The sequence below is a fragment of the Amblyomma maculatum genome, chromosome 7 (genome assembly GCF_055883805.1).
Source record: "Amblyomma maculatum isolate TAMU_Amacu chromosome 7, ASM5588380v1, whole genome shotgun sequence".
In the NCBI taxonomy this organism is placed as follows: domain Eukaryota; kingdom Metazoa; phylum Arthropoda; class Arachnida; order Ixodida; family Ixodidae; genus Amblyomma; species Amblyomma maculatum.
In genome coordinates this window covers 21904248-21922889 of record NC_139350.1, presented here as the reverse complement: position 1 = coordinate 21922889, position 18642 = coordinate 21904248, and the positions used below count along the sequence as shown (strand labels likewise).

Below are 18642 nucleotides of genomic sequence, written 5' to 3'. Positions count from 1 at the left end.
TTAGAAGCTAGATGGTACTATCAATCATTGTACAATACAAAAAGAACGGTTGCGTCACAGTTCTGATGAACAAGGACGCGCGTTTTAAAGGGCCACTGCTCAGAGTAAGTGTTTCTAAGCAAAGAAGCCCAATGCTTCGATCAGGTACGGGAGATAGTCTGTGCAAAATGCCACAGCAATACGCGCGCTACAAAGCGGCAAAAATACAAATCATAACTATCTCATCCTCTCCTTCGGAAACAAGCTTCCCCGTTCTCTAAGCTGGCCCGTCGAGCCGCGAGGTTGACGTTAGTCTGGCAGCGACATCCATTGGGCCGTCTCGCTGACTAATGTGTGAAGAATGGGCGTACACCACTAATTGTGTCCACGGCTCGCGGCGCGCTTTGCCCTCGCCCGCGACCTCTCCTTTTCACTCCCTTTTAGGAGAGAGGTACGCCGACACTGTGTAACGTGCACGAGACAGCAAAAAAAGAAAAAACAAAGGCAAAGGCAGGGCCATGACGAACGCGTCCGAAGTTCTCCAAGGGAAGTTCTCCCCTTCCGCCAGATGCGGAGGAGGAAGAAAAATTTGGCTGCGGAGGCTTGATGACCGGACAGGAGAGTGAAAAACCTCTGAGAGGGATCTGAAGGAGAGGCAAACGCAGCATCAAGTGATTGCGGTGGCGGCAATTGCGTTAATAATTACTATTTTCAAAAACATTTGCGGCCATGCGTCCTGGGGTCGAAGCCTCACTGCCACCAGGGAAGAAAATGTTTCCGACCAGAGGGTAGACAGTGGGTCTTTAACGGCGACGCCTTTTCGATCGAACGAGCTGTATACGCTATCACGTAGTTTCATGCACGCCATTGTGTATCGTGTTCATAATGAGCACGTACATGGCACGAAGTTGTATTCCCACACCACAAGGTAAACATACATGCGAACTGTGTGGAAGTTTGCAATATCTTGCACCTAACTGAAGCATGTGAGGAACAAAATTGCTCTATTTTTGAGCAGCACGCCCGTTCAAAATTACCTTATTCATACAAAAATGCGCCTGTGAACGTTTCATTAATTTCATATTCTGAAAGAGGCATCGATACAAGTTATGACAATCTTAATATGTGGTGGCGGATCTCAGAAAGAACCCATATTTAATATTATGACTAATTACGTCTGCACCAAAACACAAGCCAACCAAGCCACGGAGCAGGTACCCGTGCTGCCCACATAAATGGCAGGCAATGAAAATGGTGATTTTACATCGATACGTATATGACATGAAACAGCACGCAAATGTAAAGTACTTTCGTCACCAAATATGCATTTATAAAATCACAAAATGTGCATATTGGCAATTAATTTACGTGTGCTGGTTTTGGCTGTTGTACAGGAACGGAAGTGAACCGGCCTTCCATATTCATAATAATCAGAACGAGCATGCACAGTGGCATCAGCTGCAAAGTCTTCTAAGTATAATGATATAAGGTGTAGAAGGGCACATATCGCTCGCATTTCGCAGAGCAATAAAGCAGTCACAGGCGTCTTGCGAAACGCGCTCATGGTGTCATATCCAAGCCACCATTGTGGCAGTCCTCACTATATTATTATAGCACTCATATAGCTAGGAATCCTCATTATTTTGAGAATCATCCCGGCGCGGTGGTGCAGGGGTTAGGCCGCTTGATTGTTCTACCCAAGGATGCAGGATCGAATCCTGGCCACGACGGCCGATTTTCGATGGACGCGAAAACCAATGCTCCCGTGTACGGTGCAATGTTAGCGCACGTTGAAGATTCATAGGTGGTCAAAATTTCCGGAGCCCTCCACTACGTCTCTGTTTCATGGCCTGAGTAGCTATTGGACACCAAACCTAACAAATCCACTGACCACACTTTTCAGAAAGAGAATGAGTTTATTAAAGTTTCAATACGTGCATACAGGTATTTGATAAATACACACTTGTTAATACGTGACATAATTGGGTACGGACGAAAAAAGACAGCCAAAAAGGACAAGTTTTAGTTAAGCTTTGGGTGTCGGCCGCTAGACCACTCTGACGGTGTGCAGTCAGACGTGCGGAGATCCACAAAGCCAACCATGCAAAAGTGATGCACACTTGACGTCAAGGCATAAGCCGCTTCTAATGCTACCACATAAATAGGCGTTTTCATAAGGTGTCCCGGCCGTGTTTTTCTTTACATTTTGCTTATATTTTTGTTACAATGTTTTAAATAAACAGCAGGAAATTGTGTTTTCTATGACACATTGTTGAGCTCCATGCTGATCATTACAGAACGAAGAAATGCCATTTTATAAGAACCATTTTGGGTTCGCATTTGTGTACGGCTCTGCTCACGCGAGGTTGCATACGTGAATATTTGTGCAAGGTATCCCATTGTGGGGGAACATAGTTTTAGGTCTCACTTAAATTACCTTAGCCAGTTAAGTTTTCGACACGCGCAAATCACTCGCCGAGCTCGAATAGTCTACAAAAGAGGAGCGACGATTTGCCCTCAGCTCTGCTTGTCAGATGCGTATTTGCATGTCTGCACAGTAAAATTGATTTGTTCTATGCGGTGGAGCTCAGTGCGCGCGCATGTCACATTTCATAAGTGGGTACGCCCTTATACCGCTTCTTCTTTTTAGCCCTGCCGTTGTGGTGCAGTGGTTGCGGCGCTGGACTACTGCGCTCAAAGATGTGGGGGCGAATACCGCCCGCGGCGAACGCTTTTCGATGGAAGTGAAAAGCAAGGCGCCTGCGTGCTGTGCGATGTTTGTTCATGTTAAAGAACCCCAGGTGGTCGAAATTTCCAGAGTCCTCCACTACGACGTCTCTCATAGCTTTTGTCGCTTTGGGACGTTAGACCACAAAAATTAAACTTGTATCGTTTTTTCACAATCGGGACATACACGTTGTTACCAGTATAGATTTTGTTTTTGCTTTTTGCGCTTACGAGTCGATTGTCCATTATGCCTCGCGAGTGCCTCTCTTAATTCACGTTCGCCTATTTTATTACGTCTGGCATCGTTCAATGTGCAGGCAATCGTAATACTGCAGCAGTAGCAAATTAGAGCTCACTTACAAGAATCTCTGTAGTTCTGTGTTAATTCAGATCTCTTAGTTCAGTGCGAGAAAGTTTACAGTATGTCTGAAAGTGTAGATTTATTAGATGGCAAACGTCTCCAAAACTTACGTGATTTTTTCAAAATCTGCGACTGACCCGGCACTTTGGAAGTTTAGTGCCGGGAACGTTTGATAAGCTGTCCGAGAATACAGAGGACGAACGTCTAAGAGCACAGCCAACGTACAGGACCGGTTTCGTATAGAGATGAGTTGTATATCAATCTATATGAAGTCGTTTCAGGAGAAAAATAATCAGAAATGATGAAACGAGCTCTAAAAACAATTTCTGTCATGTGTTGGCCTCAGAGTGAACAAACTGGGGATTGAAGATAGAGAGAGAGGGGAAACCGCAGCTTTTTATAGCTTGAGTCTCTTGGGACGTTAAACCAGTAAACCAAACCGAACAGAAAACAAAATCAACAAAATTCACCTAGAAATTATATAAATAAAAAGTGTGCAATTTAGGTTTTATGGGTTTCTATGCAATATAAGTATTCAATCAGCATTACCGCACTCTACGTTGGGAATTTTCCAATCAGTGGAAAAAAAAAAAGTTGCTTTCTCGAAGCGATTCTTGGCTACTCCGCAGTGCAGTGCTTAGGGTGACTCTGGGCCACTTTGAAGAGGAAACTGGGGGTCGGAACAACATCCTTTCGTCCTTGCATTGACTCTATCTTCAGTACCCTTTTTGATGAATTGCGGGCGTCTGATGTTCCTAGGAGAGAATGTGAGGACTGTCGTTATTCTGGATTCTTGGACCATATTCGAAAAACTATATGCTCAGGTGAACCATACAATAGTAGGGGACTCGTGAATTTCACTCGAGCTCCATATTTAGCGAGGATGGAGAGCCAGCGCTTTAATGCCTTCACGAGAGGTTGTGAAGGCGTTGGAAGAACTTGCCGCATGCGTTCGATTGTATGCTGCCTTCATTGGTAGGCCCCGCTGCGTGTTATTTTGTTAAATGGAATGCAATAAAAACAAACCTTTGCTACCAGGTGGTGTTACGCCCACCTTTGGCTGAAGTTGAGAAAAAGAGGCAGCAACAGTGCTAACTTTATATGATTGAACACAGCGAGCCCATGTTTTTTTCCCAGAGCTGCTGAATCGCGGCGGCAACGCGGCTGACGCGGCGGTGGCTGCAGCTGCAGCGCTCCAGGTCCTGAAGCCGTACGCGACGGGCATCGGAGGGGACTGCTTCGCCCTCTTTTACGACGCCCAGGCTCGAGCTGTGCGGTGCATCGATGGAAGGTGGAGATTTGCATTGCTATATCATCCTATTAAATACGACTATATTTAGTGGAAAAGCAAAGAGAAAAAGAATGGCTGGGGCTCAAGCCGGCAGTAGCGAAGAGCGACGCCGATTCGTCGTGCCGCACCTGAGGTCAAATCCCGGCGTCAGATGACCTTCACGAATTTCAGCGGTAGAGCTGAAACGTCCCTGCAGACTGCCGCGTTGCCTCTGGCAAATCATTTCTGCTGATATCATTCAAAGTGTTCTCATCAAAGCGGACTACACTAGGAGATTACCTTTCAGGGTCACTAACCAAAAAAATAAAATATTCTTCTTTGTTGCAGCACATCCCCGTAAAACGTACGTAGCTCGCATTTTAAAAAGCATAATAAGAAAACAGGATGTATTTGCTTTCACAGATATTTAGCAAAATATGGGAGAAGTGACTTGAAGAGGTCACAATATTACCAGCTACATTCACCAAGAAAGTAGAAAAATGTGTTACTATGCGAGAAGTATTCGATTAAAGTTACCGCCTTTTCATTATAAACTTTTTAGTCTGTGGAAAAAAAAACTGGTTTCTCGAAGCGATCCTCAGCTACTCCTCAGTGCAGTGCTATGAGGTAAGCTTGGACTTTTCTGCAGAAAGCTCAGTCCGCACACTGCTAGTTGCACTGATTCGTTTAGAGCATGCCTGATACCTTCGTTTACAAACGCTTGGAATGGGATGAAATGCCATCGGCAACAGCAATAAAGAAAGTTATAGAACGGTACCTACTAACAGTACGGGCTGGATGGAACGGTCACATCCGCCGAAACCAAAGGGTCATAACCTTTCTGCACGAAAGTGACAGCTCCGTGTCAGACGTCAAGTGGATTGGTGCCTCTATTGCTCAGCTGGGTCGGTTCAAAATGAGGGTACCACCTTGCAAATAGTAAATGGTGTTACTTGTTCAGAGACTGCCTGATCGCGCAGTATCGGCAATTTCGCGTTGTCGTTCAATATGAATTGTTTTAATAGACCTGTCCAGGAATAACTTATTATCAACGGCATACCACGCAATATACCCACGAAATACCGCCAATAAGCTTCCATCTGCGAATAACAGCTGGAAATGAAAGCCTGATTATTACGCTAGGGCCTCGTGAAGAAGACACACCCTGCTTCGTCGCCACGTATGTGACATCGTGCTTTATTAATGCGAGGAACTTTAAATAATGAAAACAATGCAGGGAAATGTGAATTCCAGAGCTGGTTACAGCACGCGTCAAACCTAGAGTAATTAGAATACTGAATAATGAAACAGGACTAAATAGGGCAGGTTTGGCTATCGAACCGAGGTCAATTCGTGTCGAAACAAGCAGGCTACATCTGGGCCACGAAGGCTTATCGTAGGACGATCTGGATGTGGGCTGGTTAGCTTACAACAAAGATGAAACCACAGCTGAACAGGAAAACAGCGCAAGAAAGAGATCAGGGCAGAGGCTAACAACTGATCTTTATTACGGCGCCCAGTAAAATATAAAGATACGAACGCGCACACACACACACATACACGCGCATGCGCATGTACACGCCCACGCGCGCGCGATTACAGCAAGATGTTCACACAGATGATGCGCACGATTACAGCAAGACTTTAACACAGATGATGCGCAAGATTACAGCAAGACTTTCACACAGATGATGCGCAAGATTACAGCAAGGCTTTCACACAGATGATGCGCAAGATTACAGCAAGGCTTTCACACAGATGATGCGCAAGATTACAGCAAGGCTTTCACACAGATGATGCGCAAGATTACAGCAAGGCTTTCACACAGATGATGCGCAAGATTACAGCAAGGCTTTCACACAGATGATGCGCAAGATTACAGCAAGACTTTCACACAGATGATGCGCAAGATTACAGCAAGGCTTTCACACAGATGATGCGCAAGATTACAGCAAGGCTTTCACACAGATGATGCGCAAGATTACAGCAAGACTTTCACACAGATGATGCGCAAGATTACAGCAAGACTTTCACACAGATGATGCGCAAGATTACAGCAAGGCTTTCACACAGATGATGCGCAAGATTACAGCAAGGCTTTCACACAGATGATGCGCAAGATTACAGCAAGGCTTTCACACAGATGATGCGCAAGATTACAGCAAGGCTTTCACACAGATGATGCGCAAGATTACAGCAAGACTTTCACACAGATGATGCGTAAGATTACAGCAAGACTTTCACACAGATGATGCGCAAGATTACAGCAAGACTTTCACACAGATGATGCGCAAGATTACAGCAAGGCTTTCACACAGATGATGCGCAAGATTACAGCAAGGCTTTCACACAGATGATGCGCAAGATTACAGCAAGGCTTTCACACAGATGATGCGCAAGATTACAGCAAGGCTTTCACACAGATGATGCGCAAGATTACAGCAAGGCTTTCACACAGATGATGCGCAAGATTACAGCAAGGCTTTCACACAGATGATGCGCAAGATTACAGCAAGGCTTTCACACAGATGATGCGCAAGATTACAGCAAGGCTTTCACACAGATGATGCGCAAGATTACAGCAAAACGTTCACACAGATGATGCGCAAGATCTCACTGCAGGGCGAAGGTATCTCCCATTTTTCTTCAAATAACCTGGTCATATATGCTAGCTGCATTAACTTAACCCCAGCGAACTCCTTAATCGGATTCACCACCTAACTTTCTGCCGTCCCCTGCTAGGCTTTCCTTCCTTTGGAATCCAATTTGGTACCCTAAGCGACCATCGGTTATCCTCTCTTCGCACTACATGTCCTGCCTATGCCCATTTCTTCTTCTTGATTCCCACTAGAATGTCAGTAACTTGAGTTATTTCCCAGACTCACTCTACGCTTCATATCTCTTAACGTTACATCTACCATATTTCATTCCATAGCCCTAACTGTTATCCTCAATTTGAGTAGAACCCTTTTGGTTAGCCTCCACGTTTCGGCCCCACAGCTGAGTACAGGTAAGATGCAACTGTTGTATACTTTCCTCTTGAGCGATACCGGTAAGCTGCTATTCCAAATGTGCGACTACTTGCCAAATGCGCTTCATCCCAATCTTATTCCAGTTTCAGGGAGCCTTTAAGGCGGAGCTTAAATGTCTTCAAAGTTTCCTTCAACTCCTTTTACAGGTACCATTGTTCCGGGCAATCGGTCAATCTAAACCGACTGCGGTTTTCGGAAGTCGTTTCGCCCGGGCTACACACACAAAATCAACTTTCGTTAGTCCACTAGGAATCCAAAGCTCTGAGCTGTGTCGGAGAAAAATAATATAATTTAGTGTTGTGGATAGTTCTGCTCTTACAAATTGGAGATTCTTCACTGAGAAAAAAGACAAACGCACAAAAGACATGCTGCACGAAATTAAACAATACTATACCGGCCAACTCAGATAATTTGCCTAGTTATAATTTAATACTTACAGGGATAATTTCGCGCTCCATGTCATGATAGCGAACACAGCAAATAACAAATGTAGCAGAAAAGATGGCGGTTATACATGTTCGGGTAGCAGACAAAGAAAGTTCGAAACAAAAACAAAATGCGTGTACACTTAAGCATCGCCGTTAGGGGAAGACGCGAAATTTTTGTGGCACCCGTTCGCTGGGTTCACGCTGAGTACCTTCGCTCATGTGCGTTCACTTTGCTACTGACGTAACCAGTACTAAGTTTTAGCGCTTTTGTTGTTCACACATGCTAATTAGAATACAGTCGCAAGGTACCCGATTATGTTAATGGCCGCCCGACACAGATATAAATTACCGATTTAATCAAACAGTACAAGAATGGGCTGCGTGGCCTATAGGGGCACTGTGTATCTCTGGATCGAAGGGTCCTGGAAGAGTGGGTTCTGATCTTGCCCCCCCATCTCAAAGACGATTCCCGAGTTGGCAGTGCCCTCCGATTCGGCTGTGTCATGCAGTCCCGTGACGTAACACCACAAGATGACCAGCTGGTTTATGGCCATGTTGCCGGTTAAATACCTCCTGCCATCCTGCCACTACTAAGCCCGTGTTTTTTAGCTAACCGTGCAAACGCCGACAAACCAATCGCCGAACTTTCTGGAGGTAAAATTTATTACCATGCCGTTAAAGTGCGACATTTTCGCTAAAAGCGGCAAAATAATATAGATCAACGCGACAAGCCGCGAGACCGTTGCTTAAGTACAACATAAGTGAAGTTGCGTTGAAATTGCTGGAGTGATGTCGAAGAATTTATTTTTTTTTTCAGAAAACGAGTCCGTGTCGATGTATTCAGTCAATACGGTCATAAACGTCCGTGCTAAGAAGTGCCGTACAGAGTGTCGTTTTCCGGTTCATAAAAGGCTAGCGCCCCAAGACAATGTTGAAGTTTTTTTCAAGGCAGAAACTCGCAGTTTCAATGACGCCCGGGATCTTTGAGTAATATATTTGCACGTTCATTAGGTATCGTAAAATGCATGCTTGCGTTTTGGGCTCCCGAGTACAATAGCCCAGTGAAGGGCTACAGTATATCATGCAGTAGTATCAGTAGGACCCTGCAATGTTGTGCCACCGCACCAAGGAAGTACTAACAGGCGCTCTTGATCTCGAGAATATAAGGCAGAAAGTAGAACGTAATAAGTGGTTGCGCTAGATCGTCTTCGGCGCTCCATCAGTCGGCGCCAAACCACTGGAGCACCCCAGCGTGACCCTCACTATCCCGGATGTGTAATGAATGCGTACATTCCAAATTGCGTTCTCTCTGCTCGTGCGAACCGGGGGCACACATCCGATCCGGACTTGAGTCGTCCACGCGTGAAGCAGTTATTTGACATGGCAGCGAAAGATGGAGGTTTTGCATTAGGCTTGCCTCGGTTGAAAGTGTCCCATGACAGGAACTGTTGTGCGGATGCGATAAATCCTGACTCCGTTAGACAAAAAAAAAGAAGAAATACTTCAAGTGGAGGTCATGCTTACAAATGTAGCCGCAAGTGTTTTTAAACAAAGTGTGTTTAGAGCAGAGCTTGTTAGGGGACACGATGGGCGCACTCCCACGCACTGGTGCTGACTTTGACCAAGGAGGCCATTTCTACATTCTTTGCGGATATACCGTCGCGGCTATCATCTCTGACTTAAATGGGCAAGGTGACAGCTAGATGACTGTTCCTGCCTCCAGAGTACGCCCTCGTGTATTCAGATTATTGCAAGCGGATTCACACCAACAGCTGGTAACTGTTTACAGGCGTAAAGGACATAGAATAACATGTGGAGAAAGTTCTAAACAGCCGGAAATTCTTATCGCGTGTGCAGCGGACCAAGCCCAGCCTCCCTGACCCGGGAGCTGTTCGCTGCCGGTGCAGACAGCGGTATGGAGGCCACTGTGCCTGGCGCCGTCAAAGGGTGGTTCGACGCCCTTCGCCACTGCGGCAGCGGACGGGTAAGTGCGTGTTTTGATGCGGACAGCACAGCTAGACTCTGGATTAGGTCCAGCCTAAGGCACTTCCTTTTAGTCTATCCTGAGCTGCCGCACAGATTTTGAGTTCAAAGGCCACTCATGCACCGAACATGCCTTTAAAAAAGAACTTCATATGTGCGCGCGAGTGCAGCAAGTGCGTCAATGGCGGTTTTCGTTTTAGACACTTTCAAGATCAGCAGGCTACCCGCACACGACTTTCGTGTTCTTACGGGAAGGCGTACAAACCAGATATATACTTTCCAAAAATTTACGAAATCCATGTAAACAGTGGCATAGCGGTAGCGATCCTCAGAGAATTATGGCGCAACTCTAAAAGTACCACCATGAATTAGGAAACACGATCATTCGTGCGAGAGGCTTTTTTAACAAAGCCCCCATTTGTTATCAACAGAACTTTGGTGGGGAGCTCTCATATTTCTGTAGGCATTTTTCCAAATGAGTTCGAAGGGCGCAGTTTTCATTTCAGTTCATTTTATTTGCTTTCAAGTGAAAGCGGTTTTAAGGGAAAGTGCTTTGTGAACTTGTGCGGTTCTCCGTCTGTTTGCTGAGGCCTATCGAGTGTTCTACAAAGAGACATATTTTCAACAATGACTGGGAAGGAGGCGGTAACAGTGAAAGATGAGTTTAAAGCTGATATCGCAAAGCTACGAGAAGAAATTATAGCTGAAATCAAAATATTTCGTGAATCGATGGAGCGAGAAATGCGTAATGAAATTAGAGAACTGGAGAGTGAAAAACAAAGCTTATTTAAAAGCATCGAATTCGCACATGACTCTATCAGAGAGCTTGAGGAAAAGCTAAATGCAGAAATCGCTAAAAACAAGAACCTTGCGGAAGAAAATGAGACCCTTCAGTCGGTGCACACGAGTCTGGAAGGTAAAATGCCTGACTTGGAGAAGCGACTTACTCTTTCTCAGCAATACTCTAGAAGAGCCAACCTAGAAATTCAAGGAGTCATCAAAAATGACAGCGAGTCTGTGTTTGACATAGTCTCAAAGACAGGAACTGCAATTACTGAGCCTGTTGAAGAACGGGATATTGAAGCCTGTCATAGAGTGCCGACACGCAAGGCAGACAAGTCGAATATTGTGGTTCAGTTCCGGTCTCAATTCAAACGCGACAAGGTACTTCAGAAAGCCAAAAAAATGAGGCTGACAAACACTGATGTTGGGATAGAAACTTCTGACCCTGTATACGTAAAGGAACACCTCTGCCCGGCACAAAAGAAACTGCTTGCATACGCTGTTAAAAAAAAGTATGAGCATGAGTGGAAGTCTGTCTGGTCGCAAAATGGAAAAATTTTCATGAGGCAATCTGGTGGCTCGGCGGTTATGCCGATAACCAGCGAGAAAGATCTTATCAAGATCTTCTCGCCGGAAAGCAGTCGTGCAGAGTTAGAAACAGGCGATGTTCATAGCTCACCTAGCAATTGAAATGGGGCATCCTTCTGCTTGGTAATCCGTAAAAATTAAAGAAAAATGGCCTATCACGAACTTACGCTACCACAACAGGTGAAACTAAAGGACCGAAGGTGTGAAACTGTCCTGCACCTTAATGCCCGCTCAGTAGGAAATAAGGAAGAAGAAATCACGTTTTTGTTAAGACGGTTCACTTTTGAATTTACAGTTTTGATGCTCACTGAAACATGGTATCAATCTGGCCGCAAGATGTTAGAATTACCCGGTTACGAAACCTTCTTCCTTAACAGACCAAATAAACGAGGTGGCGGTGTCGTTATCTGTGCTCTCGCGTGCAAAAGATGCCACAAAATCGAAACCAAGTGATCTCTGTTGTATATCGCCCCCCAAATGGCAACATGAAGGCTTTTACAGATTATTTTGACCAGATTCTAGAATATGCGTCACTGAACAAATGCTCGCTTTTGCGCAGTGGTGATTTTAATATCAATATGCTTGACGAGAATGCTACTGTACGTAATTTTAACATGAAACTTATGTCTTGCGGTTTTGTAAACTCAATAGAAACACCAACACGTGTCACGTGCACTAGTGCGACTGCACTTGATTTCTCAATTAGGAATATTGAAACCAGTGTACTTTCTTGCGGTACAATTGCTTCTGATGTAAGTGATCACTGTCCGGTATTTGTCGTTTTTCGGAATGAACATGTTAAGCGAAACATTGTGAAACAGTCCATACGTGTGCAGCGCATCAACGATGCCTCATTGGAAGCTTTTAAGCACGATATTATGAACTTTGACTGGTCTTGTGTGTTGCAGAAAACGAGCGTCAGTGATGCGTACGACCTATTTTTTCACCATTTCCTTCGTCTTTATTCGAAGCACTTTCCGCTGGAAGTACACACCCCTTCCAAAAAGATAAGAAAACCATGGTTTACAAAACAATTGTTCAAAATGATAAAGGACAAGAACACGCACAGAAGAGGCGCTGCTTTCTTTCAAATGTTAATGAACCGATAGAACGCGGAGCTACGGAAGGCTAAAAATCTCTATTATCAGCGGCTCTTTTCTAACGTCAGTTCAAGTAGACCTGATACTACCTGGAAAGCTTTAAATAATGTCCTTGGTCGCCGTGTAAATAACCATGCTACGAAAACGATGCTTGTCAGTTGAAACGAAGTAAGGAGGAGAGCACTCGCACAACATTTCAAAAAAATTTTTTAATAGTGTTACTTCATCTCAAGATCCTACAAGCACCCTTATCGCCGGTTAGCCTAGTCAGGTTAGCGAAACTGTATTCTTCGAGCCAACTGATGCAAGTGAAGTTTATAACGTGTATATGGGAATTAGTATTAGCAAAGCTTTAGATATAAACGCCATGCAGATGACACCGTTGACATATGTCATATCTATAATTTGTCCCATGCTTTCTCATATCTATAATCTGGCACTTGAATCCGGGGTTTTTACCAACGGAATGAAGACTGCAAAAGTGTCAGTAATTTAAAAAGGGGGCGACCGAAACTTCCAGGAAACTATAGGCCGATTTCGGTGCTCCCCGTGTTTTCTAAGGGACGGGAAAAGGTTATCTCTTCAAGAATAACGAAGGTTTTTGATAAACGAAAGGTAATATCTGAGTCGCAGTTTGGTTTCAGAAAAGGCAAATCAACAGAAGCAGCCTTATTAGCAATGAAAGAAATTATCTTGAACAATATTAATGACAACTTGTATACGGTGGGCCTTTTCCTTGATTTTTGTAAGGCATTTGACTGCTTAAACCATGCGATCCTTGCTTATAAACTTCAAATGTACGGAATCCGTGGTAAACCACTCAGACTGCTTGAAGATTACCTCCAAAACAGAAGCCAGTCAGTATCTGTAGATAATGAACTTTCATCCCCTTTACCTATTAGCTGTGGTGTCCTGCAAGGGAGCGTACTTTGACCCTTTTTGTTTAATACCTATATAAATGACATTGTAACTATAGATCCTTCTATTCATTTTTGTAATTTACACCGATGATAGCACATTACTTCTTTCAGGCCTTAATCTCAATGATGTAATAGCGAAAGGTAACGGCCTACTGGATAGATCATCTAGGTGGTCAATGATGAATAAATTAAAGATAAATCCTACAAAGCCGAAGGCTCTAATATTTCGCGCAAGAAACAAGCCGACAACACTAAGCTGTGTACTGAAGTTTGAAAACAAACAAATAGAGATTGTTGAGGAACATAAATCCCTTGGTGTATATTTTTCATCTCATTTAAACTGAAATGCTCACGTTGAACATATCTGCAAAAAACTCTCTTCTGTCTGTGGGGCCCTCTCGCGATGTTGTGCAACTCTACCTATGAAGTGCAAACTACAAGTTTATTACGCATTATTTTTTTCTCACCTTAACTACTGTAGTTTAGTGTGGGCCACAATGACCAAGGCAAACATGAATAAGCTTCTCGTATTGCAAAATAAAATTGGTCGTATAATGGCTGATGTTGATTATGTGACTACCTCCAAATATGCATTCCAAGCACATAACATTATCCGTGTTGATGAATTGTATAATTATAGGTTACTACAAATCATGCATTTTTCGAAGGCATCCATTGCTGAATTTTATTCTTCCTTAGCATCTTTGTAGACGCATCGTGATAGCATGCACACAAGTACTAATGCATGGAATGTACCACGTTTTCGCATTGATTATAAATTACAAATGCTATCTTACAACCTGCCCCATCTTTTAAATACTTATCAAAATACAATAGGATACACAAAAGCCGAGCTGCGCAAATGTTTTGTTGAAATGTGATTTTATGCTTCTGTTTGTAGATTGCTGAATGTTTGCCCAGTTGACATTTTCCCCCTAAATTACTGCGCATTTCAACTGTTTTTCTCTTTGTGCCATTTACTTTAAAGCTTATTGGTGAATTTTCATGTGTATTTAATTTTTTGTTATTGAATGTGACTACTGTATGTATGACAGATTTGGAAATTTCCTTCACCACTCGTCTGCTGCTGCGTGTATGGGTTTCCTGGACACTGTCAAGCTGCGAAGGCAGCTTTTATCCGGGAAACCCTCCAGTTGAGCCTGGAAATAAACTTATTATTGTATTGTATTATTGTCACAATCGTAACTGGGTAGCGGGAGAAATCAGCCCAGGCCTGCTCATTGGACAATGAAGTTGAGGTAATGTTGTGGCGCATAATCGTCCCGCGGTCCAAAACCCATGTCCCGAGTGTCGTAAAAAAAAATAGGTCAAGGAGGGGGCGCAGTCCAGTTCCACCCTTACGAGTGTGACGTGAACGCATAATTAAATGGCTCGCGTTGGTCAGTATCCCTTGCGACCCTCGTTCGCGTCCATTCATTTCACGGCTCCCTTCATCAGTAAGGTTTTATTTCTTCCTCTATTTCGAATACATACTCATTCTTATACGGTCCTGAGATGCCCCATTATATAAATTGCACCCGCCATGGAAGGAACTTCACGGTTGAACCAAGCGGTTCCACAGTGCCTGTGTGGCCTAGAGACAGTGTGTCTTAACACAGAATCCATGTACCTTAGACGGTCGGATTCTGATCCCATCGTCCCATCTCAAACGCGAAGCACGAGTTAGTATTTTGATTTCGTGACGTCACACAACCTGACGACTAGTTATCGAAAGGACGTGTCTCCTGCCATCTACCACCTGTCACAAGCACTGTGATTTTGGGCTCAAAACACAGACAAACCTGATGCCAGGTTTTGTGGAGATTGGGACATTTATCGCTATCGCTTTAATTCCCCTCGGCAGCTGAAGGCTCCGCCTCCTAGGAAACGGGTCCGCGAGAAATGGTCTCCCCCGACGAGTCGCAAATCCGCAGTCTGTGTAAAAAACACCGCTTTATTCCGGGTCAACAAAAAGGTACTTTGGAATGATAAAACATCGGAAGACACCGCACGGCGAAGGCTCACCCTCGAGTCGAGCATACTTCGCACCCCTCGATAAAGTCTGCACATTCACAGTTGTGCTACCTCCGCGCGCACCATGACGAAGGGGAAGGAGCGCGCGATGTTCAAAAGTCCATGAGGCTCATTCTCAAGCCGAGTATATTGAGTATATGTCTCGCCCCTCGATAAGGTCTGCACATGCGCAGTTGCACTACCTCTGCGTGCACCAAGACAGAATGCAAGAAGCCAGCGCAGCATCAAGTTCCGCCACGGAGAAGGGAAGGTCTATTCGTGAATCCCGTGAAGCTGGAACATTGTTGAAATATAACGTTGCCGTTGTAGTCGATATGCCTGCTACCCTAGCGCAGAAATTTTCTGCTACCTCGACCTCACTGCGTCTTTGATAGAGTGCGAGAGATTTGATTGGGTAGATTTGTTTAGGGCATGTTCGGAGACCATGAACACATTCCAGATACGTGATAAAGGCTTGCGGGGATCAAGCGTTTCACAGAATGACCGCCAGCGTTTTGCCTGGAGGGCTTGAATTCGGCGCTGAATTTTCTTTTGCAGGCGCCTCGCATCTCTGAGGTCGAGGCGCGACTTCGTGCGCCGGTATCTACGCTCTGCCCTCCGTTGCAATGCTCGCAGGCGCTGTAATTCCGTATCAACCTCTGTGTAGGTAGGCACTGGGGTGGAGAAAGACGTCGCGTTTATCATGGCCCCCTTAATTTTTTCTTCAATACTTGCAGAGAGGCCTGCTGTGCAAGCATCTTCCATAAGTGCTTGAAATGCCGACCAATCGATGTGGCGCATTCATGGGGCAGACGTGGGTGTGGAAAGGCCATTAATGATCACATATGTAGGAATGTGGTCACGTCTGTGTGTTTCTATATCTGCAAACCATTAGATGTTGTTTGTAAGGCATCGAGATACGAAAGCTAAATCACGACAGCTGCTGTAAGTTGCCTCTCGAATAAAGGTTGGTGTACCGTCATTAAGACATTGCAGGTCATGATAAAAGGCGAAGGACACAAGCTTTTTTCCCTTGAGGTTCATTCGAACACTTCCCTACATCATGTGGTGAGCGTTAGTCTCCTATGATGATCCAAGGGCTAGGTGTGAACGCCATCAAGTCGCTCAATCGTGTGGCGTCAAAACGACTGGATGGCGACATATACGCACCCATAAGTGTAAACGTGAGATTGCGCTTCTTCGCTGTCAGGCAAACGTACTGGTTATCGTTGCTGGGAGTAACCGGATGGATTACATATGTGAGTTCTTGCCGAATATAAATGACCTTGCTGTTTCCCTGGTGCGTTGAAGATGCAAATGCCTCGTAGCCTGACAGTCGTAATATCTTTGGTACATTCGGCTCACAAATAACAAGGATGGGTATGCGATTTGCATGAACATATTGCCGAATATCTGCAATTCGGGACTGAAGCCCACGGACATTCCATTGAAAAATAGAGGCGTCCTTGAATGTTTTTCCAAATGTTAATGCTGGGGGAGCCATTGTGTCTGCTACAGTAGAGCCGTTACAACTGGTGTTAGCGCGTCCAGAACCTGTAGCGCATTCTGTGCTGCTGGCGTGTGCAGATTAGATAGCACAGCGCGGATTGCATTCATCATGGACGTGAGAATGGCACTAGTAAATTGTTATATTGTGAGGCTTGCCTGCAAGAAAGCGATACATTGTAAAGATGCGGGACATGGATAATCCTTCGTGATAGCAAGGAGAAATATTCAGCATATTTAAAGGGCGATCGCTCAATTACGACCACAAATTCTACACATGCAAAACTACACAAAGTACGAAAGAGCAGTGTTCACTACATAAGTAGAAATATAACCGCTGCCACCGTATGCCGCCGTGGTGTAGTGGTTAAAGTGTGCGTGCTGGCTGAGAAGACCGAAGTTCGAACCACAACACACAATGTTTTTGTTCAAATGTAGTGTTATTTTATAGCTCGGCATGCTTTTCCAGCCTGGCGTCCAGTTTTTTTCTGAAACAAGGGCCACGGACCATACAGGAATTTCCAGAATGAGAGTTCCGCGCGGTTTCATTTCGGTTCAGCCCGTATTAATTAACCAGAAACCGGACGAACGCGTCATTTCTGGAACTGATACCAGGCAGAGTATTTCCGCTTCTGAACGAAGCTCAACCAGAATAACTATGCCGGACACGCCAGCGCACTAAATAAGCATGATACCAGACATATTATAAAACTATTCAGTAATAAAGAGCACGCTTCGTTTGACTAATACCTCGAAAATACGAAGCCATCGAAGTGTGCGCTAGCAAGCATATACACGCCTCGCGTCGTTTTTGCGCGTACAACAGTCGCTACAGCTCGTACGATCTTGCGATGCGTCTTCATATCTGCGACTGAAGATCTGCCGCCTTCAACGTGAAAGTGGAAGCAGGAACGTATCGTTTCCCTAGCGATGACAAAAAACTGCTCGGCAAAAAATAAACTTCGCTGACCATCGAAAGATGCGCAGATAGCCGCACCCCAGGCGACGCGTTCTCGAATGTTTACATATTGAGACCGCTCTGTCGGAAGTGTATTCATTGACGCCGCGGCTCCGCTGGTAGCACGTGAAGCTAAAACGCCCAGTATTACAAGCATTAGTGCACCGGATATCTCTGTATGTAGGAAAACTTATAAGCGTTCGTAGACGATGAAAAACACATCAACACTAGTAAATTATGATACCTTGAGGTTTGCCTGTAATAAAGCGACGCATTATAAAGATACGGAACATTTGTAAACCCTCGTGATAGCATGGAAAAAGATTCAGTGTGTTTAAAGGGCGATCGGCGATGTACGGCCACAAATTCTACAACCAAGGAAAATATACAAAATACGAAAGAGCAAGACTAGCTAAATATACTGAATAATAACCACTGTAACTATTATGCGTTGTGCAGTAGTGGTTAAGGTGCCCGTCTCAAGACCATGAAGACCAAGTTCGACTCCAGACTAGGTATTTATTTTTTTCAAATTTTAATCATTTTTTGAAATGTAGTCGTGTTATTTTATATTGTTGTATGCGGGTTAAGTGGAGAAATATGGGAGAGGCCTTCGCCCTGCAGTGGGTATAATCAGGCTGATGATGATGATGATGATGATGCTTTTTCCAGCCTGGCGACGCGCTTCTTTCCGGTAGCGAGATGCCATCAACCGTACAGGTCATTCCGGTATCAGAGCTCCGCGCGGTTTCATTCCGGACTTTCCAGTGCAGTACAGAAATTTCCTGAAATAGCCCACACTCCTGTAGCCCAATCCTGTACAGTAAACCTGTATACGATTTCCTGTACGAATTTTATACAGGAGTTTGCGGGAAAACTATAGCATCCTCAATGGTTCCTACTGAAAAGTAAGTTTAAAAATAGTGTTCCGGCACTGGTGACTTGCGCTGCAGAACAGATCTTTACCGCCAACACTGTGCTTGATGACTTCACA

The 18642-nt window shown here is 44.6% G+C and overlaps 1 protein-coding gene across 2 annotated transcripts in view; it reads left to right on the top strand.

Moving 5' to 3' along the window:
- The window catches only part of LOC146182800 (uncharacterized), a 106578-nt gene that overhangs the window by 27252 nt on the left and 60684 nt on the right, over nt 1-18642 (top strand). For both annotated transcript variants that reach the window (XM_084608925.1, XM_084608926.1), the window contains 2 exons: nt 4205-4358; nt 9655-9781. In XM_084608925.1, coding sequence (XP_084465051.1) covers nt 4205-4358; nt 9655-9781 — 281 coding nt within the window. The remainder of the gene's footprint in view (nt 1-4204; nt 4359-9654; nt 9782-18642) is intronic.